This window comes from Pholcus phalangioides, unplaced genomic scaffold (assembly GCF_987345545.1).
Source record: "Pholcus phalangioides strain wild (caught in Gottingen) unplaced genomic scaffold, Ppha-v1.0 ptg000022l_1, whole genome shotgun sequence".
Taxonomy (NCBI): Eukaryota; Metazoa; Arthropoda; class Arachnida; order Araneae; family Pholcidae; genus Pholcus; species Pholcus phalangioides.
The window spans coordinates 11,361,241-11,389,164 of NW_028301615.1; the positions used below are offsets into that span (position 1 = coordinate 11,361,241).

The 27,924-nt window shown below is 37.6% G+C and overlaps 3 protein-coding genes across 3 annotated transcripts; 2 read left to right on the forward strand and 1 right to left on the reverse strand.

The window, feature by feature from the left end:
* Positions 1-197: 197 nt before the first annotated feature.
* Positions 198-9,875, forward strand: LOC149069460 (uncharacterized). Its single transcript, XM_089249806.1, has 6 exons — positions 198-276; positions 1,468-1,836; positions 3,130-3,240; positions 6,265-6,324; positions 7,970-8,179; positions 8,780-9,875. The coding sequence occupies exons 2-6, from the start codon at positions 1,500-1,502 to the stop codon at positions 8,983-8,985; spliced, it is 924 nt and encodes a 307-aa protein (XP_089105932.1). The 5' UTR covers positions 198-276; positions 1,468-1,499; the 3' UTR covers positions 8,986-9,875.
* A 3,920-nt stretch (positions 9,876-13,795) lies between these two features.
* On the forward strand, positions 13,796-19,578 carry LOC149069461 (uncharacterized). Its single transcript, XM_089250011.1, has 5 exons — positions 13,796-14,037; positions 14,193-14,327; positions 14,928-14,963; positions 16,822-17,028; positions 19,069-19,578. Exons 2-5 carry the CDS (start codon positions 14,282-14,284, stop codon positions 19,302-19,304), a joined length of 525 nt encoding a protein of 174 aa, XP_089106137.1. The 5' UTR covers positions 13,796-14,037; positions 14,193-14,281; the 3' UTR covers positions 19,305-19,578.
* Positions 19,579-23,197: 3,619 nt separating this feature from the next.
* Positions 23,198-27,643, reverse strand: LOC149069462 (uncharacterized). The gene has a single exon (XM_089250065.1). The coding sequence runs from the start codon at positions 27,641-27,643 to the stop codon at positions 23,198-23,200; it is 4,446 nt and encodes a 1,481-aa protein (XP_089106191.1).
* Positions 27,644-27,924: the final 281 nt, after the last annotated feature.

The following is a 27,924-nucleotide window of genomic DNA, read 5'->3' on the forward strand; positions in this document are numbered from 1 at the left end:
TATATATAAAACCGTTAAAATTTCCTTTTGAACACTAACTTTTTTTTGTTGGGCAGTGTAATCATCGAGAGTCAAAGTAAAAAAGTTCTTTATGCGCTTTCACATATGAATGATCTACAAGTAAACAAAAATATGTTTTCTCCATTTTGTGAAAAACCCCCACGAAGAGGAAAAAACAGAATTATGTTCCTTTGTAACCCACCTTTACACAACATCTACTGAATTCATATCTCAACATCTTAGCCTACTTTGAATGGACGATCTGAAGAAGAGCAGGTAAGTGGCGTCAATAAAATTTTTAAAAACTATTTTTTTATTGACTGTATTCAATATAAATTATAAATTGCCTCGAAATTATAAGCGATAATTTATTATTAATTCATGAGATTACGGAAATGGAAGTTATATTTAAAAAAAAAAAACTGATTTTGAAAAGCGCATCATTCAGCTTTGATTCTATATGTGATTTGCTCCAAGGACATTTTACACTCACTAGAGTCAATCAGACCTACAGTTCAAAACCGATTCTGAATGACTATGCTAACATGTCGGAAAATAATTTCAACCCCTTGACTACTTGACGGTACTACCAACTTTTTATAAACCCCGTAACATCCCTTACATACATTTTTGGGTGTTGGTATTTTGAAGTATAAAAGGTTGAAAAAACTATACTTTTTACGATTACCAGATGACAGCAAAAGCTGGGCCGCAACTAGATTCTTGATTGGCCGAGGGGTAAGCACGCATATTGGCTCCCCCTTGTAATGTTTAAAGAGAGTATTACAGGGTGTAATTTGCAGCCCCTCTGCCTTTGTCCGGCTCCCGACGCACCAGACTCGCCTGCCACCGCCCCCCTACAGTTGTGGCCACAAGTGTAGGACAAGTAGTTTTTTGAATATGTTAATTGAAAAAATTCATTCAGATGGTTTTGTCCCTGTTAAAGTGTTTGAGCATATTACACTTTTCCTTGTAGAACACTACTTCCCACAAAATGTCTCCTAACAAATGTATAAAATATATGACATGATGTCGCTCTCCACTTGTTAATGCAAGATATACAGAAAGCTGGATGTATATCTTGCAAATGTATAAAACACAAATTATGGTTTTCTTTGGGTGGTACAAATAAAAATTATTTATCAGCCACCTCGTTGGGCATTTGCCTGTTGTGGCGTTGTTTATTGTATTTGCATTATATATTATTTACCATATTTGAATTGGTATTTCATATTTTTATTGCCAGTATAGTGCTGACGAAAAAATTCAAAAGACCCCGTTAAATAATTCATTATATACTAAATAATTTTTTGAATCTTTTTTCTTTTAGTCTTTAATTAGAACTAAACTGACCTACCAAAAATTTACATAATGATTATTTCATTTTCTTATAACGTGGTAGATAAAGGGTTAAACTGAATGTAAGATATTTACATGCGATAGCAATTAATTCGATTATTCTTCAAGGTGAAGATAATAATTGTCTAAACGGGCGGATAATGTCCGACATAGAAGACAACAGGCGCAGCTTCGGGGAGAGCAACGTCTTGCCCCCAGCAACGACAAGCACAGGCGAATTGGAACCATCCGAGAAAAAAATAGTTCGTGTCGAAATCGGAAGCAAAGAGGAAGATCCTAAAGACGTGGACGAGAAACAAGATGTCGAGAAGCCACTAATGGAAGGTAACACCGATACTCGCCAAGATGAGCGTGAAGTCATAGTTCTAGGTGACACGGTGGACAGAGTCAAAGACACGCCGACTTTGCCTCTTCCACCTTACAAAAGCAGGAAAGCGACTGAAGACTATGAAGGTGACGATAAAAAAACACCATCAGGTGAGATATGCACTTAGCACTACTTCACCACCGTACATTAACCTCGTACACATTCCTCCGCGGAATGTAAAGCGAATCGTCACATGCCGGAATGCGTGTTCTGTGTATATGTGTGTGTGGCCTCTAACGTATTTATGTTATGAGCATTATGCTTGTTTCGTGTTCCTGCCATGGTGCTGTCATATACCTTCCATATTTTGAAGTGAAGATTGTAATGCTTTGAATGCACCTAACACCATTTGCTTTACGAAGCACTCTGTTCCTAAAAAAATATCTGCGAGAATGGTATGCTTGTGAAGAAACCGATGTGATGTTGAAATTGTGGGCGTATTTTGAATGTTGTTTCGGTGTTTTTTCTTTTTCTTTCAAGCCATCGAGTTTTTTAACTCATGCACTCCACAGCCGAGTTTACTGCGCAAGCTGGTCTCGGTGACATAGCCTGAATAATCCAGGATACATCACCAACTGATAATAGTCCTTTATTATTTGCAGTGTTTGGACTACGCTGCTGTGTGGTCGTGTGGCGGACCCGGGTTCGAATCCAACAGCAACACTATATACGCCCTCAGCAGACTCTTATGAAGTTGGTTTTCTGTGGTTCTCAACTTCAAATTGAATGCGAGATCATCTCAGCGTTAAAAAGTCTCGCCGCAAAGAGAATCAGACCCACAACGGTACAAATATTCACTCATTACACTTCACTCATAGTTTGAAAAATAGGTGGCAGCACTGAAAATCCACGCTCAACTCTGGATACGTACTCAGACTGTTACGGACACGTGCACATCTCCAGCACAACTCATTCGATAGTAAATTACCCATGGTGAATCCAGCGTTTTGCTCGGTTTGAAAGAAAGGAAAATAAAATACTCGTCAAAACGCTGCTATGGGGTAATATGGGCATCGTGCTGGACTGGAATCGCCAGGATCAAGGTTCGAATCCTGTTGGCGGTATAGTGGTGGTCGAATGAAGATGGTTTTCTGCCGTTTTCCTACTTCGAGGCGTGAATGCGAGCCGGTCTCCTAGTAGGAAAAAGTCTCTTCGCAGAGACCGATACTCACATAAAACGAAAATTCAAGCACCCGCCATTTTCGTTACGAAATACAGAAGGCAGCATTACTTGTACACGCAATACGTAGACTCAGAACACACGTTCCGGCATTTACCGATTCGTTAAGTATTCTCCAGAAGAATATTGAGGTATTAGTAGTAGTGTGTGCCTGAACTGTCAACATACGTAAAATTGCTGTGTTTATATTCCAATGTAATTAAGAACAAATTTCCGTTTTCAGAAGCCCCGTCGATATTCAGATCTCCGGTCGCTAGAATTCAACACGAGTGGAACGTATCGAAAGGCTTGGTGGAATTCTTCACCAAGACAATCTGCATATTATTTGCAAATAGTAAGTCTTGAAAATACATATTTTACTTAACTCACGAGATAATTCCCAAATATCAGCAAGGGTTTCTCTTACCACCCGCGGGACTTCGTGCAAAAATAATCGCAGGGTTCAACAAGAGCGAGGCAAATAGTTTACTCACAATCCTTATGTGTTTCCCAAAAAAATGTAAGGGTCCGGGTGGTTTGAAAGCTTAGGCGTTTAGTACAGGATCCTATCGTTGGGCTTGAGTTGGGGGGAGCGATGGAACCAAAAGTTTGGGAAGCTATGTCATAGATTATTAATTTACAATTTTATAAAATCTTTCATTGTTTTGGCAATTTTATTTTGTCATCTGAAAAGGACTTGTTGCAAGGGCGTAGCGAGGGGGAGGGGGACTTGAGGGTCTGGTCCCCTCCCCCGAAATGTGAGAAAATGACCGAAAAAAGGGAAAAAGGATGGCCAAATCTAACCCAATCGAAAAAAAAAATCGTTAAATAATGAAATTTATTTAATGGTATATCGGGGTTTGACTATTAATTTATTAAAATATACTAGAACTCGCATTTGGGAATTCTTTTAACATTTATTACACCAATTACACTAGGGCAGGGGTTCTCAAATTGTGCACCTCCAACCTTTGCCAGGGGCACCGCGGGTGGAAAAGTTTGAGAACCACTCTGCACTAGGGAATTATGCCTTTCAGACCCTTATGCCACAAATGTGTGGGCTGATTTTTCTCTCTGTAGAATTTATTCTTTTGACATCAGGAAGTTAAGCCATGGCTTGTGTAAGGTTTTAGTTAGAAATAGAGTGACATGAACTATTGGGGCTTTCATCAGAGGGCAGCACTTAAAGTTGAGCTTTCAGGGGTTTTCTAAGATGGCTTCCAGGAGAAGCTGCCTCCGGGAAAGTGTGATTTATTACTTAAAATTTATAAGTAAAATTCTGGAAAAAAATGTACGTGAAGATGAGTATAACCTGCATCATCTTGGCTGAAAACATTTGAAAGCGATGTGCATCATTTCTTCTCAAAACAAAAATTTAAATTTGAAAAAAAAGGGTCAGGCATAATCACCGGTGAAAGCGATAAATTTCAAGTATTTATCAAATTCACAAGGTACGCTAGGGTATTATGTATAATCATCAGTAAAAATGATATATATATATATATATATATATATATATATTGTTTTTATTGAATTCACCATTTACACTTGTGCATAATTCATAATCATTGGTAAAAGTAATAAATTTATCAAATTCACCAAGATGCTTGGTGATTATGCATTATAACATTTAAGTCAGTTGACCTTTACAGACCGCCGTCCTCTCCACGTCCTGTCACATTTATTGAGGGGGGGATAATTGGCTAAACTTTTCTGTGTCCACTCGGCGCGTCATATGCGTTTTCCTTGAGTGATTTGCTGGACTCCAGTACATAAACGGAACGGATGGGGGGGGGGCGGGGAGGTCACCGAGGATGTGATGCTGATCGGGTGGAGGGGGGGGGGAATTATCTACTTTCGCTCTGCCACCTATGCTAATGATACCATTATTCGTGAATGGTGAATCGACTCCCTCCCCTTTCTGTACCGTCTATGCTTCTGTACGATATGGAAGAGAAAACAAGCTGCGATGATTTACGGGACAAGCAAAGAAACTACTACTCGTGTAAACAATTTTCTCGATGGAAAACTAGCTGAATGGAAAAGAATTACTCCAAATTACTCAAATGGTTGTTTTTAAGCAACCATCTTGACACTGAGACTGATCAACATCGTAAACCGGTAATTACTAAAACACAAGCTAGAAATATAGTGTGTTCAGTCTGTAATCATATGAAAAATAATCTAATAATACATAGAAAAATTTATTACACCAGTGTCAGACGGTGGTGGTCAGCCTCCCTATGTATATTCTCGATCAAATCAGAGACGTACGCAGGGTCGACTTTTGAGGGGGGCACAAAATTCTTAGGGAGGTGGGTCGCAAAAGAGAAATTTTGAGTTCTTAGCTTTCAAATGTCATTAAAAATAATAAAATAACACAAATATTGATTACAATAATAATGATAACATAAAATTGATTATAATAACATGTCAAGGTATTTTCTTCCGATATTTTAATTTTTGTAAAAAATATTTGTTTGTATCAAAATTAACTTTTTGATCATCTGGGGAGAGTGCATGGGGGGCTCGTATATTCTCCTCTCTTGGTGCACGGCTCTAATCCCAATATGCGTTTGAAATCAGGAAGGACAGAGCTGATGAGATTTTGCGGACGGGGAAAAGGCTAAGTGTATTTTAAGTTTACGGCTCACCAAAAAATGTATCGGAATTTTTTTTTAAACATGACAACCCCGTTATAGTGCCGGACTCCTGATGCGAGGATCCGGGTTCGAACACCACAGTGGTGGTCGGCTGAAGTTGGTTTTCTGTGGTTCCCAACTTCAAGGCGCAAATGCGAGCCGATCTCCCCGTTAAAAAGTCTCGCCACAGAGAGCAACAGTCCTACAACGGTAAATCATTCAACCATAACACTTCACTCATAGTTAGAAAAACTGGGGGCAGATGACATCACTACACATAACAAGCATTACACAGAAACAAAACTTTACGTCAGGTTGCACTACACGTACACGCACATTCCCGCATGTACCGATTCGTTGGGGTTCGTTGGGGGGTTCCGCGGGGGGGGGGTGCATGTGTGGTGTAGCAGTAGTAGGTATGGCCTCCAAAAAATGGCTCGGGGATCCATGATGTTCTTAAGTCAGCCACCTCGTTGGGCAATTTGCCTCTTGTGGCGTTGTATTTGTATTTGTATTTGTATAACATCAATTGTTATATCTAGATTGGTGAAAGCCTGGCGAAATCGTTTTGGTTGTAAATTGATCAGTTTTAGGTTGAACAGAGTCATGAATACTGAAGCTGTTAAAGTAGCACGTTACCGTCATAAATAATTACGCAGGAGGATGATTTTTGTGATTTGATGGATGAGACATTTCATTTCGAACGGTGATAGTATCTTTCTTCTTTTTCCCTATAGTCGGATGGATCGTCATAGTTGGTGGAGCTCCTTTTTTATCGATAGTTCAATTGGTCATAGGTATGTATCTACTCATATCATTCAATGCTTTCTATTCAATTTTGATTATCACTTGATGTGTCCTAATTGAGAGGCTGGTTGATGGAAGAAGAAAGAAATTGCATTATTTTTTTAGAACGTAGACATCGTAGTACACAGAGTGTCAAATAAATTCGTAAATACAGTAAAACCTCGATAAGTCGTCATTCACAAGTAATCGCAAAATTATGACGGTTTAAGCAGAGCAATATTGTGCAATATTGTGAAAATCGTATAAGTTTAAAGTAATATAACAATGATTAAAATATGAATTAAAAATGCAATATTAACAAAACATAGATCAGAAAAGAAAAAATATTTTTTTATTCATTAAATTATTTATTTAAAAAAATATTTAGTTTCAGTATTTAACTTCTTACGGTAGAATATACTGATACACTTAGGATTAAAATCAAAAATTTTAATTTAGACTAATCAGAACAGCTGTTGGGATATAGTTAGCTTTTCCAACAGAGCTATTACATACTAATTTTACGCATACATCACATTTAGTTTTGGGCTTTGAATTCTTTGTTAATAGTTCGTGATACAGCAATAAGATAATGTTTAACGCAGGGCCCACTTTTGACTTGACAATGGGCAGGAAAAGCAGACGTTAGAATGCCTCAACGTGGGGAATAAAGGCAGGGGAACTTTAACAAAGATATTTTAGTTTAAATTTGAAGCCCCAACTTAGCGGAGCCCATGCAGAAATCAGTTCCAGCCGGACAGTCCCAAATTTTTCAAGAACTTTTGTTTTTTAGATGACATACGAACTTCCTCAGAAAAACTTTCGTTACTTGAGCTGTTTCGTTTTTGTACGAAAAGTTTTTATGGTCACCTTTGAACATATCAATGCCGTTTTAATAAGCTCTTTCTTTAAAGGGACCCGTAGAAATCTCACCTGTTCCTCTCGCTCAAACTTTTCCGTAGTGACGAGCTAACCGAAATTAGCGACGAGTAATTCAGGGTTTATGAACATTACTATCTATGGAAGCTGGACAGGACCGGAGAAAAATGACGACTTAAGCGGAGTGAAACTTAACGAGGTTTTACTGCAGTTTTATATTCATAAGAATTGAAGGAATTTGTATACTTGAATGCGGTTTGCAAAAAGTTTGCAAAAAATTCTCCCGAAGGGGAATTTCGTACAGAAAAGAATTTTGGTTGAGGTTCTTGTCGACAGAGGGTACTGCACGGAAGTCCAACAGGAGTGATTGAAGCTGAATCTTTCTCCAATCTATTCTGTGCCTGAAATGTTCGTAAAACTTCAGCCGGCACGGCGAGTCGTGATGAAACAGTTTCACCAATAGTGAAATCCACCAATGTCGGCATTACAATGAAAACCTTGTGTGAGCGCCAGTGATAGAGGAATTCAGCAATGAGGTTGCTTATCGTAAACTATGCATTTTATAGGACTCTGATTTGCTTCCGTGTAGTGCCCTCTATCGACAAAAAGTTGAACTAATTTTGTTTTCTGCACCAAAAGAAATCCTCCTTTTTTTTTTTTTGCAAACTTCATTCAAATATATAAATTCCTTCAATTTACGAATTTATGGGGCACCCTGAATTTTAAAGATAATCCCCAAGTAATGGAATGACAGATTCCATCAATGTTTCATTTCAGGCGCAGTTTATAAAGACAGATGTCCAGCAGAACCTCGAATTCCGGAGTATCTGATTGTATCAGGCTTCTTCGGCATAATTCTGCACATTGTGGCAGTTTGTACGAAATGTGCTCCAAAAGGCTCAAAAACTTTGGCACAAACTCATCGCAGGAGATGTTTCTGCTTAGAAGCCATATTGCAAATATTTCTATTCATATGGTTCATAGCAGGTATGTGTATAAGTTTTTTTTTCGAAACTCGGTGAAAAAAAACAGTACAGTACTGCAAATACAGTGGATCCCATTGACTACGTTTCTTTTTAAAAAACAATGAAAAAACATTCTAAGCGTGAAAACATTTTTTCCCCTTAACGGTCAGGGACGAGATATCTCATCAAAACGCAAACGCAATAAATTTGCTCGAACTCTCCCTGGCTTTTTTACCTCTTTTCTCATCATTGCGAAGCTTCATTGTAACCCTACGAATGAAAGTTTCTTTGCCTTCCTCGTTCTTTCTATACCCTGGTTAGTGATTTTTCTTTTCAATATACTTTTGTGTTTTTCTACTATGTATGCATAAGAAACAGAAAGGAAAGGGAGAATGAAAGAGAGAGGGTGCGGACGAAAGAGAAATTTACGGTACTCTCCCCCACCCCCTTCTATTTCTAACATGCGATCAAGAGAATATCTGCGATACTTCATATAGAGATTGTCTACATTTGTTGTCAAAATCCTGCAAGTGAAGGAGTTCACTAAATTAAATAAAATGCAAAGAGTGATAACTTCATTCCATTTTTTTCCTGAAGTATAAATCATTATTTTCTTGTTCAGGATGTTCCTGGGTGTACGGCATCTATGAACCAGAATACGAATTGGATTTTCACGACGATTATTGCCACAAGACTGTTTACCTTTTCGCTTTCTGGACATTCAACATCACCTTCATAATGATAATCCTGTTTATGATTCTCTGTATCACTTGCATCGCATGCATCGCAATATCAGCAAATAGTGAAGACAACTCCAGCAAAGTCTGAAACATTTCCTGACTATAGAATAGGAAAAAGGGAGTGAAATATATGTTTTTAGTGCTTATATATGTATTGATTGCACTGCTCAACACTGGTTTTGTTTCCAGAGGTATTTCACTGATTTTAGGGTGGTTTTTGGGGCTTTTTGGATCCCAATCTGGCGTTGGTTTTCTCAGATTGGCTCTAGTTTTTGAGGTAAAGCATTATAAAAACCACATTGAAAGTCTGCGAATGTAAATTACTTAAGATAAATGCATATAAACCACTGCTGTCTGATGACGATATAAATGTGTTAATATAGTGAATGAAATAGGAAAATAAATAAAAAAATTTGATGCAAAAATTGGTGGCTGCAGACTGCGTTGAGAATATGCATTATCTCAAAAATTAAAGCTAATTCGGCGAAACAATTTTTTTTTGTGGAGCAGTGTTATAGCAGTGTTGTTATTGTTATATTATATTATTAGTCAACTCACACGATATTACAACACACATTTTGTATTTCTAGAGCAAGCTTTCATTTTTCTTGGTGGCTTCTTAATTTGCTGATGTTTTGCATTTACATGTTACTTTTCATTCTTTATATGCTACGTATTTGTGTACTTTTATATATTCGTATGAACTTTCAGTAGTTGTGTCTTTTGAAATAGTGTCTCACATGAATAAAAAATTATATAATAAAAATTGATAATAGAACAAAAAGTAACAAGATTCTTCAAAATGATTGATCGAAAATGTTTTCACATATTAACATTGTCGGAACTGCATACAGAGGATTATATAATTGCTGTAATTGTGAATTATATTGGATATTGAAATTGATTTTGTGAAACATTGGTTATGTTTTTTGTGCATACAGTGATTGGTAGAAAATAAAAATTCTTTTTTTAAAATAATACATTCATTCTGCAAATACGAAACGGCATTTATAATAAAAAGTGCGAAAATTCAATTTAATACTGCCATCTATCTTAACCCTTAAGCGGCACAGCGAAAATCATTAAATATTTTGTAAAATAATATATCTTTTTAATGGAGTAGACTTTCTTCCGATTTCCGGCAGGTGCAAACTAAGCGGTATGGGGAAAAGTGTTCCATTAAGAAATCCACTTTACAAAATATCTGGGCTTATCAATGCCTAAATAAGAGGCTTTCAAAGAGGCGAGATATCTCGTCAATGCGACTTAAAGGGTTAAATTGAATTGAAAAAAGCACACCAGAAGACATTTATTTATTTGTCGATTTCTCACGTCCAATATCGAATGCTGCTACCTACATTCGAAATTGGAAGTGAGAAATCTATAAATAAATGAATGTCTTCTGAGTTGTATTTTTCTTTTTCTTTTCATCGCAGAGACTTTGGACTCGCATTCACACCTCCAAGGCTAGTCATCCACTGTATTACACACTACTCGTGCGTTTCGTTGGCATCAGTCAAACTGTGACCTACGTGAGTGACATTACTTTCAAAGGTCATGGTCAAACCGGGCCGTCGGGCCGTGAGTGATTTACTGTTTCATTTTTCCCCATTAGTCGTGTGTATGACCGGGCCTTCCATCCACACACACACAAAAAAAAACAATCAACCGAGCTTCAGCTACTCTAAGGTTGAGAACCACTAGTCAAGGGGGGGGGGCCTTGATCCAGGCTGGGGGTGCATTATGGGCACCGAGATGCTCGCGAGGAAAGGAAAAATTTCATTCAGCCTTCGAACTTAGTTTTCCCCCAGATGAGAGCATATTGTCTTTAATTTCGCCAGCACAGACCAGCTCACAGAATTTCGATATCTGTGCAGAATGAAAAAAATAACATGCTACCTTTTATATACAGTATGCGGAATTTTCACTGCAGCAAAAACTCTGTCTTCACAGAAGCATTAACTGCAGTGTTCCTAATAGCCACTGTTTTGGTCGAGTGGTCATAGTGACGGACTCGCGTCGGGAGGCTCTGGTTCAAACCCCACCGTCGCCACAGTGGTGGTCGGCTGAAGTTGGTTTTCTGCGGTTCCCAACTTCGAGACGTGAATGCGAGCCGAACTCCCGGTTAAAAAGTCTCGCCGCAGAGAGCAACAGCCTTACAACGGTACAATTATTCATTATTACACTTACAATTCATTATTACAATTATTACACTTCACTCACTATGAGCTGAGAAAAAACTCATAGTTTAAAAAATTCATTGCAGATGTCAACAACTACATATAACAAGCATTACACAGAAACAAGCTTCACGGAAGGTTCACTATACGTACACACACATTCCAAAATGTACCAATTCGTTAGAAGTTCCGCAGAGGAATATGTACGAGGTGTATGTCTGGTTTAGTAGCAGTAGTATTCACCAATACGCATCTAGATGCATGATTCACACATCAAAATTCAATTTTACTCCTCCAAATTTTGCTGAGGAGTGAAAGCACTCCTTCAAATTTTAGGTAATTTTTTTGTAATGGAATTATTAATTATATGTTATTTTATATTTGAAAAAAAATACCCCCTCTTTTTAACAAAATAACTCTTAAAATTTAGAGAGAAATGAAATTACTCTTCAAAACGATTTTTTGGGATAACACTGATTCTCAGTCATTCTCAGACTCTAAACGGCCATATTTTGTGATGTTTATTCACCATGAAAAAAAGGCACCTTTCGTAGTTGCTTTGTGCATGACCAACAAACGGGTAAAAATAAAATTTTGTCAGTCGAAACATACCTTTTACAAAATAACTATTCAGTTGAGTATTATATTAAGAAGCATCAGAAGCATCAAGTTTAATTAATGATGTTGCTCAATATAATGCACACTTTATAGCTATTTTCTAGAAGATTTTCTCCAAAATTTTAAGGGGTAATTTTTTTTTTTTAATTAAAACGAACAAACAGCAAATTACAATATACAAATATATAATACAATATACAAATACAAACATATGTTACACGACACAAAACACACGAACACATATAATACATACACTATGTAGCCCCAAGGGACTATGAAGTCCTTCCAGCAGGCCTATATGATTTTAATTACATGATTTTGTCCCTCAGCAACAGCTCTTTCCTTCATTAGATGTATTTTAGTATATAATTAATATGGATTGGTGCAATAATTTATTTCAAAGTACTGCATTAATATCTATGTTTTTGATCATAATAAAGACATTATAATCTGTATTTTTATTACTATTCGTGTAATTACTAATTTTGTAAAAAGAATATTTTTTATGAAAACAGAAAACTAATTCCATTAAAAAAATTACCTGACATTTGAAGGAGTATTTTCACTCCTCAGCAAAATTTGGAGGAGTAAAATTAGATGCAAGCATTTTCAATCATTTCTCTGAGGCATAGGGGCACTCCACGATAATCGGATCCGGTGCTATGATAAAATGGCGAGTGCTGCTTGGACAAGTGTCTCATTTTTTCAAGCGGAAATTCAAGCAATTGACAAGGCCTACATAATTTTAGGACCCTCCGAAGGTGGAGGGTGCCATAGGTTTTTCGCCTGTGGGGTATACAAATTTTGTCGCCTTCCACCCATTCTAGTCTAGTTTTCTTGACTATTCATTCCTCCAAATCAGCCGCTCGAGACTATAGCCCCTCCCATACCGTAAATATGCCTCTGTGTTCATGCCACTCTTTCGGTCGTTCACATACTTTTACACCCTTCTAGGTCCCTGTTTTCGCCCCTCGCTCACCAGGTCATTCTTTAGTCCCTCACATACTTGCCCATTGTTTTAATCACTCACATGCTTGCACACTCTCCATGTTAGTCATTCTAGTGGTCTGGATTTTTTTAAACCACATTATCTCATTAAACTTCAAAATAAAGAACAGCTTTGCGAGTACTAGCAACAAGAAAGTTTTCTTCTTTGAAAGTTCTCAGGGTTCCGGGATCTTTAAGGGGTTCCGTGGCGTTTAATCATGTGGAACCCCCAAAAATCTATCGCGGAGCACCAGTTGGAAACCCGTGGTGAACAATTCATGCAGCATTCCATAGCGAACCATAAACATTCCTCTTGGGAATTTTTAACGGATTTGGTGGATGTAGAAACATGTAGTGTGTGTACACACGCGTGGCTCAAACGTATATACATATGTTGGCAGAGTTATAGCCACTGTAAACCCCAGGTCAACTCATCATTCGTCATTAGTGTGCAAAGTGTGACGTCAGTATTATCGCTTAACGCCAAAACCGAGCTGACAAATAACCACCTTTCTTTGGCGACCTTTGTTCAGATAACAAGCGTTGCGGCGACTGAAATAAGAATAACTATATCTAGTGGCTATATAGGTGCGGCAACCCTCACTTTTTAAACGATTTCCAAGCCATCACTAGTAGCGGCAACCCTGCTTGCAATGAGTCCGCTACGGATTTCAAGGTCGCCTTTGTCAGAGTTGGGCTTGTTTCATGTTATGTTAGTGCTGCCACCCGCCTTCCATATTTTGAAGTGAAATTAGAAAATTTATGAATTTCTATGTTATTTTAAGTATTGTGTGTTGAAGGGCTGCATGTAACTAACTGTACGACTGCATGGCACATTTGCGATTGGTTCCATAAGACGAGGGTTTAGAATAAATGGGAATAGATAAGTGTTAATGTTTGTTTGCGCGTTTTATAGGACTCTCTACTCATAATAAGGTTTTTTTTTTGTCAAGTGAGGTCGTACCCTTCGCACGGGTTCTGTATGTGATGTTCAATGGGATTTTCTAACATTTCGGTATCAGACAAAAAACTACTTGATGTTGTTATGGAGAATGTTTTATCTTATCTCTATTGTGAAGAAGGCAAAGAAATGTCAACGATAATGCCCATATTCTTTTCCCCCTCGTCTTCCTTCGGTTAAGCATTTGCTATTCAACCAGGACTAGACCAATCTGCACATACAACAAACACGTTAGAAGGTAAACTACCTTCTGCACATACGATACCTTACAGCATGCGCTACTGCAATTTTTCTCGCGTCAAGTTTTGTTCACATGTTGTTCGTTGACATTTCTTCATCGATGAATGATGACCGAATCAAGGCGATGATTTCTGGAAAGATCGTGGAATTCAAAGTAATTTATTTTATTTAATATTTCTATACATCGATCAGCATGTCAAATTGCACTCGCACAATGCATAACATTATTGTTTATTGAATATTGTATTAACACATGTTTTATTCTGCAAAACGCATTTATTTTTCTGTTTTACAATTCTTCTCACTCAGCTGCATTTGGCAACAATGGTTTTTAGTAGTCAGTGGCAATTCAAATTTTTCACCGACACCTGAGAAACTTTACGGTCGATCGGAAAGAAATGGCGACCATGGGAAGTTTCATCTGGTTCACTATAGTCGTTGTCGGTAAGCTCTTCATTATTACAAAGCCATAAGAGAAACTCTTTCCAAAATATATCTTCGCAACAGCCAGTTGTTAGAAAACCTTCGTATAGGGTGCTATAATATTTTTTTCATCGTAAGAAAAAAATTCGAATTGCAAACTTCAAAGTAAAAAAAAAAGAAAAAAATTAAACAAAACATTTTTCAAAAAGGTTAGTGAAATCAGGGTCACACATACTTTGCAACAAACAAAGATTTATTGTCATTAATTGCCAGCAAATTCAAAATTTAAAATGGAAGGAATATGATCTCACCTCATGTGCAAAGGCAATTCTGAATTTTTATCTGCAAACACGTTGCAGTATATAATGAACGTTCAAAGAACCCTTTGCACGCGCATTCAAAGCTACGCATTCAAGTGTTAATATCCCAGAAGAGTAAATCATCGCATTCGTTATAGCGAAAGCTGTAAAAGAAAGTTAACATTAATTATTACTTTTCACTATGACAATTAAAAAACACGTCGCAGAAATAAGGAGTAAAACTCCTTATGAAGTGTCCTTATGAATCTTTTTTTTCTCTTCCCCAAACGTAATGATTTTTATTTTCCCTTCACCATCGCAGGTATCTTGGTTTCTTCTTTGGCTATGATCAGCATAGGTAAGTTGAAATATTCAAAGCGAAGTTTTTTTTTGTTATGATTTCGTGTTTAATATTCTCAAATTTTAATGTTAATAACTATTTAATCTTATATTAGATTATACAGTCTTAATAATCTTAAATTTTTTGCACAGTTCATTAATACTTTGCAATAGTGCTAAATGTTTTTGTTTTCCTAAAAATATCGTTTAATTTAAGCCGCACCCTGCATAAAAAGAGAAAAGGCATCGCATTTTGGGAAGCCTCGTATAGATGTAAAAATAAAAGAAATTTTCCTTCACAAATCTTACACCATACTACTTTATACCGCACACCAACTCCTGTCATATATCGCCATGCGGTAATTTCCAGCCAGTGGAATTGGGTAGAAATGAATGTGCCATCTATCGGTGAAGACCAGGCTCGATAGGTAAAGAACTTGTTAGAAATGGATTACCTTTTGGGTTTGATAATACGAATAATCGTATTAAAGAACTTGTTGTTTCGGATGTTCTTGTCCGGATTCAAACCCATGGACCTTTGACAGTATGAAGACGGTATACGATGAACATCTTACCACTGCGCCCCCATACTACTGAATAATACTTTTAACTTCTTGTGGGTGTCGAAAGTTCGAACTTTCTTTGTTACGATACGCATGAGATTTCCCTTTCCCCCAACCTTTTCGAGGTGCCCAAGAGGATATTTGCTCTCTGGTGATTTCGATAATAATCTCTAACCCCTACCCAATAAGTCCGTGTCACCTTGATATACTGTAAATTTCAGGATCGAAATAAATGTCTTTTTCTGAATTCCCCCGCTACCCTCGTCTAAATTTTCTATCTCCTACCCTGTTCTATTTTACCTGTGCCCTCCCCCCCCCCCCCCACCGTTTTTGGCGTTCAGGTGATGCAGTATGAGCGGGGCGTGTCTGGTAATAAAAGTATAAAAAAAGTATAATTAAGGGCGCATCTACACGCGCGTGTTATGCGATGTCCTTAAGTGGTTTACTAGAATTTCCCATCCATGTGTACGACTGTCACAAAATGTTTCATCGCAAGCCAAGCAACGCACACTAGACGAACGCTAAACTTCGGAGCCTCCGCCGACGATGGATTCACGGGAGGAGCTTGCGTTGCGTCTCTTTGATTTTGTACAGCCAAGGCTGCGAACGGAACCGCGTTGCGCGTGAGCAGGGGGAAGGGAAAAGAAGAAAAGAAAGAGATAGAGTAACACGGCATGGCAATTTTGCAAAACAAAACCAGGGCGAGCGAGCCCATGTAGACGCCACCCATGCAGCGATTCTCTTCATAGAGAGCAATCAGGTCAACAACATTAAAAATTCACATATAATAGGCAGACCCGTGGACGTGTTGCTTGTGAATTTTGGAAGACAGGTGACATCACCGCTCGAACACATAACATAACAGCACAATCTTTCATTCACCGATTCGTAAGAAATTTCTCTAAGGTGTATGAGGTGCATGCGTGATTTAGTACTTAGCAAGTAGTACAAAAATATGCAGTATCATTTGCAGCCAATGCGCTCAATAACAGCAATTAACGTCCATTGTGGTTTTCAGAGCCTCAAAATAATGTTTGAGGCCTCGCAAAATCTAGGGCTGCCACTGTTTAGTCATAAAAACAGAAAGTGACCCAATCAGAGCAGCATACAGTGTAATCGAAAAACACAATATGACAGACTACATTTTTCAGTTTTTTTCCCGTCTCGGTTTAGTATGTAATCACACAAACCTCCGCATTCACCATTCCTGTATTTGGTGCGTTATCTAAAGCAAACTGATGTTTAAAAACTTTCCTATTAAATGTTCGACCAAATATGTACATGCACGAGATTTTTTATGTACTTTTTTTTTAGGAGCTGCTTGCTGGGATTATTGCAGTACAGTATCGGCAGTAGCTCAGTACCTTGTGATCACGGGGTCTGTATTCTTTTGTCTTCTCATAACTCTACTGCTTCTGACTTTTTGCGTGTGCACTTCGTCCGGTGATCCCAAAATAGCGGGTCCTCTCAAAGTGATCTACGGAATAAGTGCCGTCGTAATGTTCATTCTCGTCATCGCAGGTATGCAAATTTTTCGATACTCTGCGTCATATCCTCAAATATTTCATCCAATAAAATGGTGCCGTATATTTAAGGTTTTACTGAAAATAATTTATACGAATATTTCATATACAGTCGACACACGCCACCTATTAGAATCACTGATAATGTCATTATTCTGGTAATGTTATTACTTTTGCAAAGAACGGAACGAGCCACATGGATAAACATTCGTTTTTGAATATCGACACTTCGGATAATGTTATCAATTTTTTTCTTCCGTCGAAAGTTTTTTGCGTAACTCATTTCCCCCCTGTAAAGTTATCTTTATCAAGCTGCAAGGCTATGTAGGAGGCTAGAAGGTGTTTCTCTCCCGCCCCCCCCCCCCCCAGCCGGTTTACAAACATTTTCTTACTTAATGTTGTAATCGGTCTGTGTTATTCGCTGTGATCCATGTACACGTAAAGTTGCTTTCGCAATGGCTTTCCTATAGTGAAAGAAAATGCATGAAAAAAGTTATTTCCTTCAGTTCCTGATCAGTTTTCTTTCAGTTGCCCAGATTCAAATTTATTTTCCCCGAAAGAATTTCTCAAGGGATTTATGAAACGTATTGTATATTCAAAAAGGTATCGAAATTCGTGTGATATACGTTAGACAGTTCCATTCTAACGCCTCACAATAGCTTAGTATTAAAAAAAATGTGTGGGTTTTATCTTAAAGGGGGAAAAAGTCCCGCTTTAGAACGAAAATGCGAAAAAAATTGAATGCTATTGAACACATTTTGTAACCAATAATGTGGGAAGGAAAAACAGAGTTGTCCCGTTTTACCAATACAGGTTTGCCACGCCCCGTCCAACCAAACGAGATATATGATCACCGTACTTGCAAACAGGATTTTTTTCGGATATAGCTATCATTCTGTTATTGTTATGAGAAATGCCAAGCCCCCGATTTGATCACATTAAGCATCCGGGACTGTACTTGTACTTCACTTCTGAATAGTATTTTTGAGAGGTGCCATCTGTTTTTGTTTTACGGAAGATAGATAACAACTCTTTAAATGAGAAAAAATTTAGCTTTACAAGTGATTGATAAATATTAATGTTGATTTTTGTATTTATCAACATGTAATTTATTTCATTGCGCTACTTCAAAGCTTGTATTCATTTTATATGTAATACGTAATATTTATGGCAGACCATGTTTTCTCGAGAAAAATACAAGAAATTGGGATCCCAAATACGGTATTCCGTAAATACCAATTATCACCAAATATGATATCAAAAATGAACTAAGTTTCCAACAACAGTAGAGCCGTGCGTCTTTGAAGCAGGCGTTCCGTCCACTACTGCGGTGAACATCATCAGTGTAGTTTTCGACAAGCAAGGAGACGAAACGACCTCCTTGGATGACTGCTATCCACAGTGGATAACGGTGGATTAACAGCTTCGTTGAAAATCCTTGGGAAAAATTGGGACATTTCACAAAAAAACAAAAAAGTCGGGATGGGCCATAATACGGGAAAGTCTAGGGAAATATGTGTCACATGGTCACCTCTAGTCATATGTGCGCAATAATTGACCTACTGCGGTTGATTAAATAAACGAATCTCTGATTCGTTGGTGTAGGCTTGCTTGGCCGGCACCCATTTAAGAATAAGAAGTTACCTGGCTGTTTTAGGACGTGGTCTTCTATTTCTTCACGACGTTTCGCCGGCAGTTGTGTGGCGGTCATCTTCAGAGGTGATTTTGGTCGTTACCTCCAAGATACATCCTAGATACATGTATCTGTAGTAGGTAATGGTCTGTTACTACCGAGTGCCGACGAGGTGCTCTTCTTATCACAACAATCAAAAGCAAGTGAAGCCGGAAAAGTTGATTAGAAGGGCATCTCGTCGGAACTTGATAGTATCAGACTCGCCTCTGAAGATGCCCGCGACGCATAGATAGCTGCGGGTGAAACGTCAGAAAGAAATAGAAGGCTACGGCATAACAGCCAGGTAAATCCGTATTCCCGAATCTGTGATTCATTCATGACTTTTATTTTCCCCCCGATGTGTAGGGTCTACGATTTTGTTCACGCAGTCCCCGCTCGACCAAGAATGCAACAAGACAAATACCAAGAGCGAAGAAGATCTAAGAAAGCTCCTAAACATCACGGAATCCACATCAGAAGAGACGACTGTCTTTTGCAGCGACACTTTGCACGTCTTCAGCTACAGTGTGCTCGTCATTCTTCACTTCTTACTTTTCTTCTCGTTACTCGTTACTTTCTACACAAGTTCGACTAAAGAGTGAAACCAGTTGATTCACTTCATATGCAGCATTTTAGCTTCGGATGAAGAAAATCTCAGCCATTCTCATGTGCAGAACAACGTATGCAAATGAAGAGTCAAAACTTGTCCATTTTACGTAAAAATGGACAGTTTTTGGGAATTTTTGTCATGTGTGAGAGCATGACAAATCAAAAAATATCAAATACAATTCCACCAGTGCTTAATGTGCATTATATTATGTTTCATTTCAACTTAATGTCTTATGTTCACCATCATAAAATTCTTTTAGTCATTGATGTGATTATTAGATTTTTTATAGATCTGTTCCGGTAATTGTGATGAATAGGTAATTATGCATAAATACCGGTTATTATGCACAATTACCAATCGTGTATGTAAAGTTTGATAAATTTTCCTACATTTATCACTTTTACCGGTGATTATGCATAATTCTCGATTGAAGTTAGTAAGTGGGATAAATATAAGAAATCATGCGGAAATATCGCTCAAATTCAATCACTTATGAGTTTCTCCCGTACGTGATGGGTGCACTACACATATTTTGCCGTAAAAATTAAATTAAAATAAGTGCTATAAGCAAGGCCTGGTTGTTGTTGACCTAAAAAACCCTGAAAAAGGGCCCAAAAACTCGAAAAAATGCCTTAAAAACTGCAAGAAAAATTCCCTAAAAATGGCAAAAATGCTATTAAAATAAGAAAATAAATTTTTTTAGAAACTGAATCGATCATTATTATTGACGGAAAGTAAAAGAAAAATTCTAATAGTATCTATTGAAAAATCACACATTCATTCTCAACATTAGATTTCATCAAAAACTGCCAATGGAATTTTTCAAATAAGCAATTTATGAGTGGGTATCTACGAGACAAAACAGAAATTTCTGAAAGACGAGATAAACTTCTTCCAACATCAACAGATGCTATTGAGGATATATGGAAGATAAGGGGGGGGGGGGTATCTTATCTACTCTCACGGGGTAATTTCTCTTCAATTTCAAAACTTTCTCGTTTTTAAGACGTTCCCGTAAAGACAGCAAAAAATTTTCTGCAGGCAGTAATTCTGCTGTTTTTAGCTTTACTTTTTCGAATTTCACGATAACAAACTGGCCTACCCCACTTATAGCACACACCAACTTTATTGATAATATTAATAAGGCATTTAGTTTTCTGTAAGGACTGAATGATGGAAACAAAATGCCGAATATTAATCTTATTTACGTCATCAGTTCTTCAATATTCCTAAGGCAAAACAAAGCTCACGAAGTCTTACTGCATGCACAGCATTCTTACAGATCAAAACCATTCAAATGAATTTGCAGATTTCAAAATTCCCTCTGAAGTACATGCAATTCACTACTATATACCAGTTCCATTTTATATAATGAAAACTCCTCTCTCTCAATATCCCATATAGGATCAGAATTTCTTGAATTCACTTTCATTTAATGTTTGGTTAAGTGTGACCACTTCTTGAATTTTCATTAAATACTAAATTTACCTGAAATAGATTCTAAACTTTATTTGTCACCTATAAAGGAAGATACAAGTAATTAACAAAAAAATTTTAGTCAACTTTTATTTTGAAAAAATTCTTAAAAGTGAAAAATATCCTAAAACCTGAAAAATGCCGTGAAAGTGAAAAAGTATTGAAAAAGGCAAACGAAATGCGAATTTCATCAACATCAGGGCCCTGGTTATAAGGATAAAAACGCGTATAACACTTATTATCCCTCTTGTAATGTTAGTTTTTTACAATTAACAACATTTTTTAAACATAATAAATATCACCGATCGAACTTATCATTCTAAACCAGAGTTGTTCAACGCGTGGCCCGCAGGACACATTTGGCCTTCGGAGCTTTCGTTATTGCCCACCACTCATTTTCAGAAAATGGTTGAAAACATTCACAAAAGGATTAATTATAGAACAAATGAAAAAAATAACGATTCCCTAACACATTGATGATAATTCAGAACTAATCAAAAAAATAATTCCAGAATTGATTAGAATTAAAAATTACTGAAAGCAATAATTTTACAAATTTTGAAACAAATAATTTAAGAATTAGTGAAAAGAAGAATTTATGTCAATGAGAGAAATAATTTCTTACGAAAATTATATTAAGAGTTAATTATAATTATTAATTATATAATAATAATAATTATTATTATTATTAATTATTAATTACATTAATTAATAATAATTTCGTAAGAAATTATTTCACTAACAATAAAAGAATAATTCATAATTATTGAAACAAATGATTTCATGATATGTTGAGAAGAAAAAATAATTCCAGAATTACCAAAATAAATAATTGCAGAATCATTTAATGTGATTTTGAACTAAAATTAACTTAGAAGAAAAATTAATTAATTTAATCAGCAATTGATTAAAACTTTTCAGAATCAGTGAAAAATATTATATCAGAACTGATCAAAATTTATAATTAATTTAAGAAATAATTTCTTAATTAATTATTCATAATTAATATTATTATTATTATTCATAATAAATTATTAACTCTAGGTCCAATTGGCCCTCTTCTATTGAGATGTTTTATAAATTACATTAGTTGTGTGGTGAGCGAGCTTTGTAAGAAGTTTCAATTTGGCCCACAGGGTCCAAAAGGTTGAAGACCCCTATCCTAGACTGTTTGAGCGAAATAACGGGTAAATTAAAGAAGTTTATGAAAGATTTATTATACAATATTTACCAATGTACGAGGATGGAAGTTTAATCACCGGTTAATGTGATAAATTCGCAAAATTTATCAACCTAGCCAAAATGGGCGGTAGTTATGCATAATAACAGGTAATTTTGCACAATAACAGGTAATTTTGCACAATAACAGGTAATTTTGCACAATAACCGGATTATCACATTTATCCGTAACAGATCATTAAATTGGGTATGTTGTATGTGGGGGGGTCTCTCTCTCTCTCTCTCTCAACCTTTCGGACCCTGTGAGCCAAATTGAAACTTCTCACAAAGCTCGCGGGTCACCAACTCATGTAATTTATAAAACATCCCAATAGAAGGAGGGCCAATTGGACCTAGAGTTAATAATTAATTATTGCGAAATTATTTCTTAAATTGGGTATAATGTGTTGGGTTCACCTTTATTGGTGGGTGAACTTCAATTCCTTTTTTTTTTCACAATAATAAAACCTTTCACATAATCAACATCACACGTATCTGCCACTTTGCATGATCTTTATTTGATCACTCAATAACGCAAATGGTCTCCATCATTTTTACAAACTACACGCCTCACATTCACGTCTGCACATAGGCAGCTCCCGAGACCCACTGATCGTCCAAGGTCTCTCTTCTGTCCTCCTTTGTCCCTCAAAGGCAGGTGTCCCGATATTTCGGCGATTCCATTTTAAAGAACAAGGAGGGTTCTCTTCGCTTCAACTTCTGCCATTCGTGTCTTTAGGAAGCACATCTCACACGCCCCCACCAAGAGAGAAACTTGCCTAGCAGAGGCTGGTTTTCTCTTAAAAACACAATAAGCATGAGTTTCTAATAAATCTTTCCCTCTCTTTACAAAAATTCACACATGGAATTCAGACTTACATACATGTTAAAAAAAAAAAACTAAAAAAAAAACAAGAATTAAAATTTAAGCCAAAATACGTTCTACAATAGAGATGACCATATATGTATAAATATACATATCCATGTATTTGCATACATACACAACAATACTCACATATATGAAATATATATATTCTGTTTCCTGTCTGTTTGAAAGTTCCGGGTACAATACTATGATTAACTCACGTGTACGAAATGTACATAGCAATATCAAAAAATATATATATGGAATACATCCTTCAGATTTAATATCCGAATACGAGATACGCACATACATTACAAAAAAAAATACTACAATCGTGATAATGCATCTGGTACCTGATTTAACGCACCAGCTTTATGTACAATCTGAAAATTCCATCTTTGCAGTGCCAGAGACCAGCGCATCAATTTTGGGCTTTTGGGTGTTGTATCTTGCAAATAAGTCAGTGGATTGTGGTCAGTTATTATTTCGATTTTCGTCCCGATTACCCATTTTTCAAATTTCTTCAAAACAAAAAGAATGGCCCACGCTTCCTTTTCTATGGTGGCCCATTTCCTCTGAGTATCATTAAGTTTTTGACTCACGAAAGCGATCGGTTTGTACTGGCCCTCGGCATCCATCTGTGTGAGACATCCTCCTACCGCAACGCATGATGCATCTGCATGTACCTGAAAATTTTTGTTGAACTGTGGTGTAGCTAGATAAGTTACTCGGCATAATGCATCCTTTAACTTCTGGAAAGATTCTTCCTCTATCTTTCCCCAACAAACTTTATTTGGAGATCCCTTCTTGGTAAGGTCAGTCAAAGGCGCTGACAGGGCCGCGTAGTTTGGAATATATGAACGATAAAACCCCATTAACCCCAACACCGAGCGCACTTGTTTTTTATCAACAGGTGCCTTCAGGTTTTTGATAGCCAACACTTTTTCCTCGTCTGGCCCATGTCTTCCGTTCCCGATTCTATGTCCCAAGTATTTTATCTCTTTCGCTGCGAAGTTACATTTTTGCATACGTATGAAAAAACCGTAGTTATCTAGTTCTCTCAGCACTGCAGATATATGCATAAGGTGTTCCTCCCAGGTATTAGAAAATATTATTATATCGTCTATGTAAGCCTGAGCATATTCATGATGTTCCCTGAGAACCCGATTCATTTGTTTTTGAAACGTACCACTGGCCCCGACCAACCCGAACGGCATGGTCTTCCATTGGTATACGCCATTGTGAGTCGCGAAAGCCGTAAGATGTCGACAGTTTTCGTCCATTTTGATTTGCCAATATCCTTTCAATAAATCTAAGCTGGTAAGCCAACACGCCCCTCCTGCCACGTACATTAGTTCCTGAATGTCTTTCATCGGAAAGACGGGGACCTTAGTCACTGAATTCAGTGCTCGATAGTCAATACACATACGAATGGAGGAGTCTTTCTTTGCAACACATACTACAGGGTATACAATTTCTGCCTCTGAAATCTCAATAAGATTCCAGTCTAACAACTCCTGAATTTGTTTATCGACCTCTGCGCGATATGCCATTGGTATTTTGTAACAATGAGGTTTTTTCCGTGTGGCATTGGGTACCAATTCAATCGTGTGTTCGCCAACCTTAGCTGGTTGAACTGGTCTCGTGAACAAGATCCTATGCTTAAAAATGAGATTTTTCAAATCAGCTGATTGCCGTTTATTAAGTGAATCTATATTAAGATCATTTACCCCTTTAAAAAAATCAGTGGCCTTTGAAGTTTGGGTGGGGCATGTCTCCACTCTTCCAAAATCTTCATCCCCTTCGAAAATAATACTGGCCGAATTTACACATGAGGAGAATTTCCTGATTTTGTTTTCATGTACATGTTTTACACTGCCATCCCCCATCTCAATTAGAAATGAGTGCTGGCCCTTTTGTTCCTTGATAAAACCCGGACCTTGCCACCTAGCGTAGATTTTGCTGTTAGAGTCTGGTATTAACACTATGACTTTGTCCCCCTGTTTGAATGATCTAACCGAAGACCTCAGGTTATAATATTTCGCCATTCTATCTTGTTGTACTTGAGCTGTAAGATTTGCTTGTTCCGCTGCTCTTTCCAACCGACATTTCATATCATGTAGGTACAACGATATCGGTTTCGTGTTCAATTGCAACCCGTCATATTTACCTGTCCATGTATTTTTCAAAATGCATAATGGGCCTTGTGGAGGTCTGCCATATAGAAGTTGAAATGGTGCGACTCCCGTAGTATTATTAGGAATTTCCCGATACGCCCACAAAGCATATGGCAGTTGCAAATGCCATTTCCTACCTTCGGCGTGTATAATGTGGTTCAACATCCTTTTCAACGTTTGATTGAATCTTTCAACCAATCCATTTGATTGGGGGTATCCAGGAGTTGAAAATCTCGGGCACGCTCCAATTCTTCTCTCGAATTCTTTAGTCAACTCCGCATTGAAGTTAGTACCATTGTCTGATGCTATGACATTAGGTATGCCCGTTCTAGCAAAGATGCTTAATAATGCCTCACAAGTGCTTTTTGCAGAGATGCCAGTGAGTGGCAAAGCCTCCGCCCACCTGGTATGTTGATCGACCAGACATAAAATGTATTTATGCCCCTTAGAACTACTAGGGGTTATTGGACAGATTATGTCAACATTGACCACCTGGAAAGGCAATTCTGGTCTTGTTACGGGAGTTATTGGGGCTCTTTCCCTCGTTAATACTCGTTTAGTCAATTGACATTCTTCACACAGCTCACAGTACCTTTCGGCATCCTTCTTCAGAGTGTCCCAGAAGAAAGAGTACCGTATTCTTTCGATTGTTTTTCTTTTTCCCATGTGTCCTGCAAATACTGAGGAATGCGCTAGTTTCAATACTTCATCTCTTCTGCCCTTGGGCAGAACTAGCTGCATCACAGTTTCCCCCAGAATCTTATCTCGATGCCATAAAAGTTCCCCAGCAACAAAATAGTTTGCTTTCCCAATTTTCGCGTTATCCCATGCTCCACGTAAATCCGTACACAAATTTTGTTCCCGAAGGAACTGATCTGTCGATGACAGCATTTTATCCTTTTCATCTAAATTGCTTCTTTCTTGATCCATCCCTTCATTATCAATTTCCTCGGAAAACTCGTAACTCTTGCCTTCTTGATCATTCTCGGACATTTTCGTGGGTTCCATCATCCCTGCCTTGGGGTTAATCTCCTCTATTTCTATTTTTCGAGAGTCGAGCGAATTCCCCTCTTCCACACACAGCATATTTCTTACGTCTGGTGGCAACAAAACGTCTTCCACCAAATTCTTGGCTATCGCACACAATACCTCCTGGTGTATCACGTTTGATCTATCCCCAACCGCCATTCCTAAAGGAATGCTTAAAAGTGGGCATTTTACCGCAGGTCCGAAAATACCTTTTATAAAAATAGTCGGCCTCCCTTCTGTTTGGATTTCAGGAAGTACATCCTGTCTTACTACGGTAATCTCACTACCAGAATCTACGAGAGCATAAACTAGTTTCCCGTTTATACTTATTGGAATTCTTTCTAATTTGCTAAGGTGTTCTCGAACAGACTTTCCCGAAGTTGTTTCCCCAAAAGATCGGACTTTTGCCACCACCACCCTTTCGTGTTCGTCTGTCTCTTCTCCCAAAGTTCGGATATGGTTTATGTTAGCTTTTTTTTCACCTTCAAATTCAGTAAATTTTCGCTTCTCCAGAATGGGACAGTTACGTCTGAAATGAAATTTTGAATTACATTCAAAACAAGTGGGTTTTCTCCAACTCTCCCTGTATTGTGCTCCTTTACTGCTCCCATCGAAGAGTTTGTTCTCTGTCCGTCTATCGTGAAACTGCCCATGAACTCTGTCACTCCAACTGCCTCGACGTTTTTCCCTCGGACTCGAAGCCATTTCTCTTCCCCTCGATGCGAAAAAAATATCACATTCTCTCCCAAGGTCCCTAGGTTTAAACCACTCCCCGTTTTGTCGGATTCCAATGTGGTACGCTGTCTCCCGGTCCAGTGTCTGGAATAACTTATCGGCTACAACCAATGAGTTCACACTTTCGAAATCCGTGGCTCCTCTCATCCTGATATATTGTTCCCATTGCGACGTAAGCCTTGTGGCAAACTGCATGAACGTCTCTTCCTCGTTCCGACTCGCTTTTTGGAAGTTTTCGAGACACGTCTGCGGGGAGGGCTGATACTCCCTCAACACAATTAATTTCAACTCCTTATAATCATCATATTTGTCACTGCTCAAACATGTCAATAGATTAGCAGCTCTCTCCCCCAGCATGCAAATCAAAATTTTTGCCCTTGCCGCCTCAGGTACATTTTCATACTCGAAAGCTTTCTCAAGACTGGTGAAAAAATAGCTCCAACCCTCAGGTTTAGACGGGACTTTAACTGTCAACATCTTTACTACCTTCACGAAATCATCTAAAGTCTTAACCTTACTTCCAGACTCGTTTGAGCCACTTTGATTTTCCATGCCAATACGCATTTTTTCTAGGGCTAAACGCTCCTCGCTTTCTAATCGAAATTGGAGTTCTCTTTCTCTTTGATAAATCTCTCTCTGAATCTCCTCCTTCTCTACTCTTTCGCGCCTTATAGTAATTAATAGTTCTCTAACTATTTCCTCATCGTATGCCTTATTACCCAAAATGATATCTTTCAATTCCATTACCTTGACATCAGGTGCCACTGCCTCACCAAGCTCAATGGCCAGTATCTTCAGTTCCTCTTTGCGGTATTTCATCAGAAAAGTCATTTTCCTGTCACTCAATGAACCGAAATTCAAAAACACTATCGGATTCCTACTATCTACCGAATTTGTTGAAAAATTAAAAAGTTTCATACAACGAATGATCTCACCCACGCATTTTTCTTCTTTTTTTTTTCGAAAGGCAAGGGAAAAAAAAAACCAAACAAAAAGACAGTAAAAATACAAGAAACACACTGATCACGATTTGCGGTTACACTGGCAACAACCACAAAAAAATAAAATCTTCAAACCAAAACTGTCTGAACTCCATATATTTACCGCCGAGA

Excerpts from the sequence above, each read along its gene's own strand:
- LOC149069460 (XM_089249806.1), top strand. The coding sequence starts at position 1,500 with ATGTCCGACATAGAAGACAACAGGCGCAGCTTCGGGGAGAGCAACGTC. Across the intron at positions 1,837-3,129 it reads CGATAAAAAAACACCATCAG|AAGCCCCGTCGATATTCAGA; the intron begins GTGAGATATGCA and ends TTCCGTTTTCAG. Across the intron at positions 6,325-7,969 it reads GATAGTTCAATTGGTCATAG|GCGCAGTTTATAAAGACAGA; the intron begins GTATGTATCTAC and ends GTTTCATTTCAG.
- LOC149069461 (XM_089250011.1), top strand. The coding sequence starts at position 14,282 with ATGGCGACCATGGGAAGTTTCATCTGGTTCACTATAGTCGTTGTCG. Across the intron at positions 14,328-14,927 it reads GTTCACTATAGTCGTTGTCG|GTATCTTGGTTTCTTCTTTG; the intron begins GTAAGCTCTTCA and ends TCACCATCGCAG. Across the intron at positions 17,029-19,068 it reads GTTCATTCTCGTCATCGCAG|GGTCTACGATTTTGTTCACG; the intron begins GTATGCAAATTT and ends CCCGATGTGTAG.
- LOC149069462 (XM_089250065.1), bottom strand. The coding sequence starts at position 27,643 with ATGACTTTTCTGATGAAATACCGCAAAGAGGAACTGAAGATACTGGCC.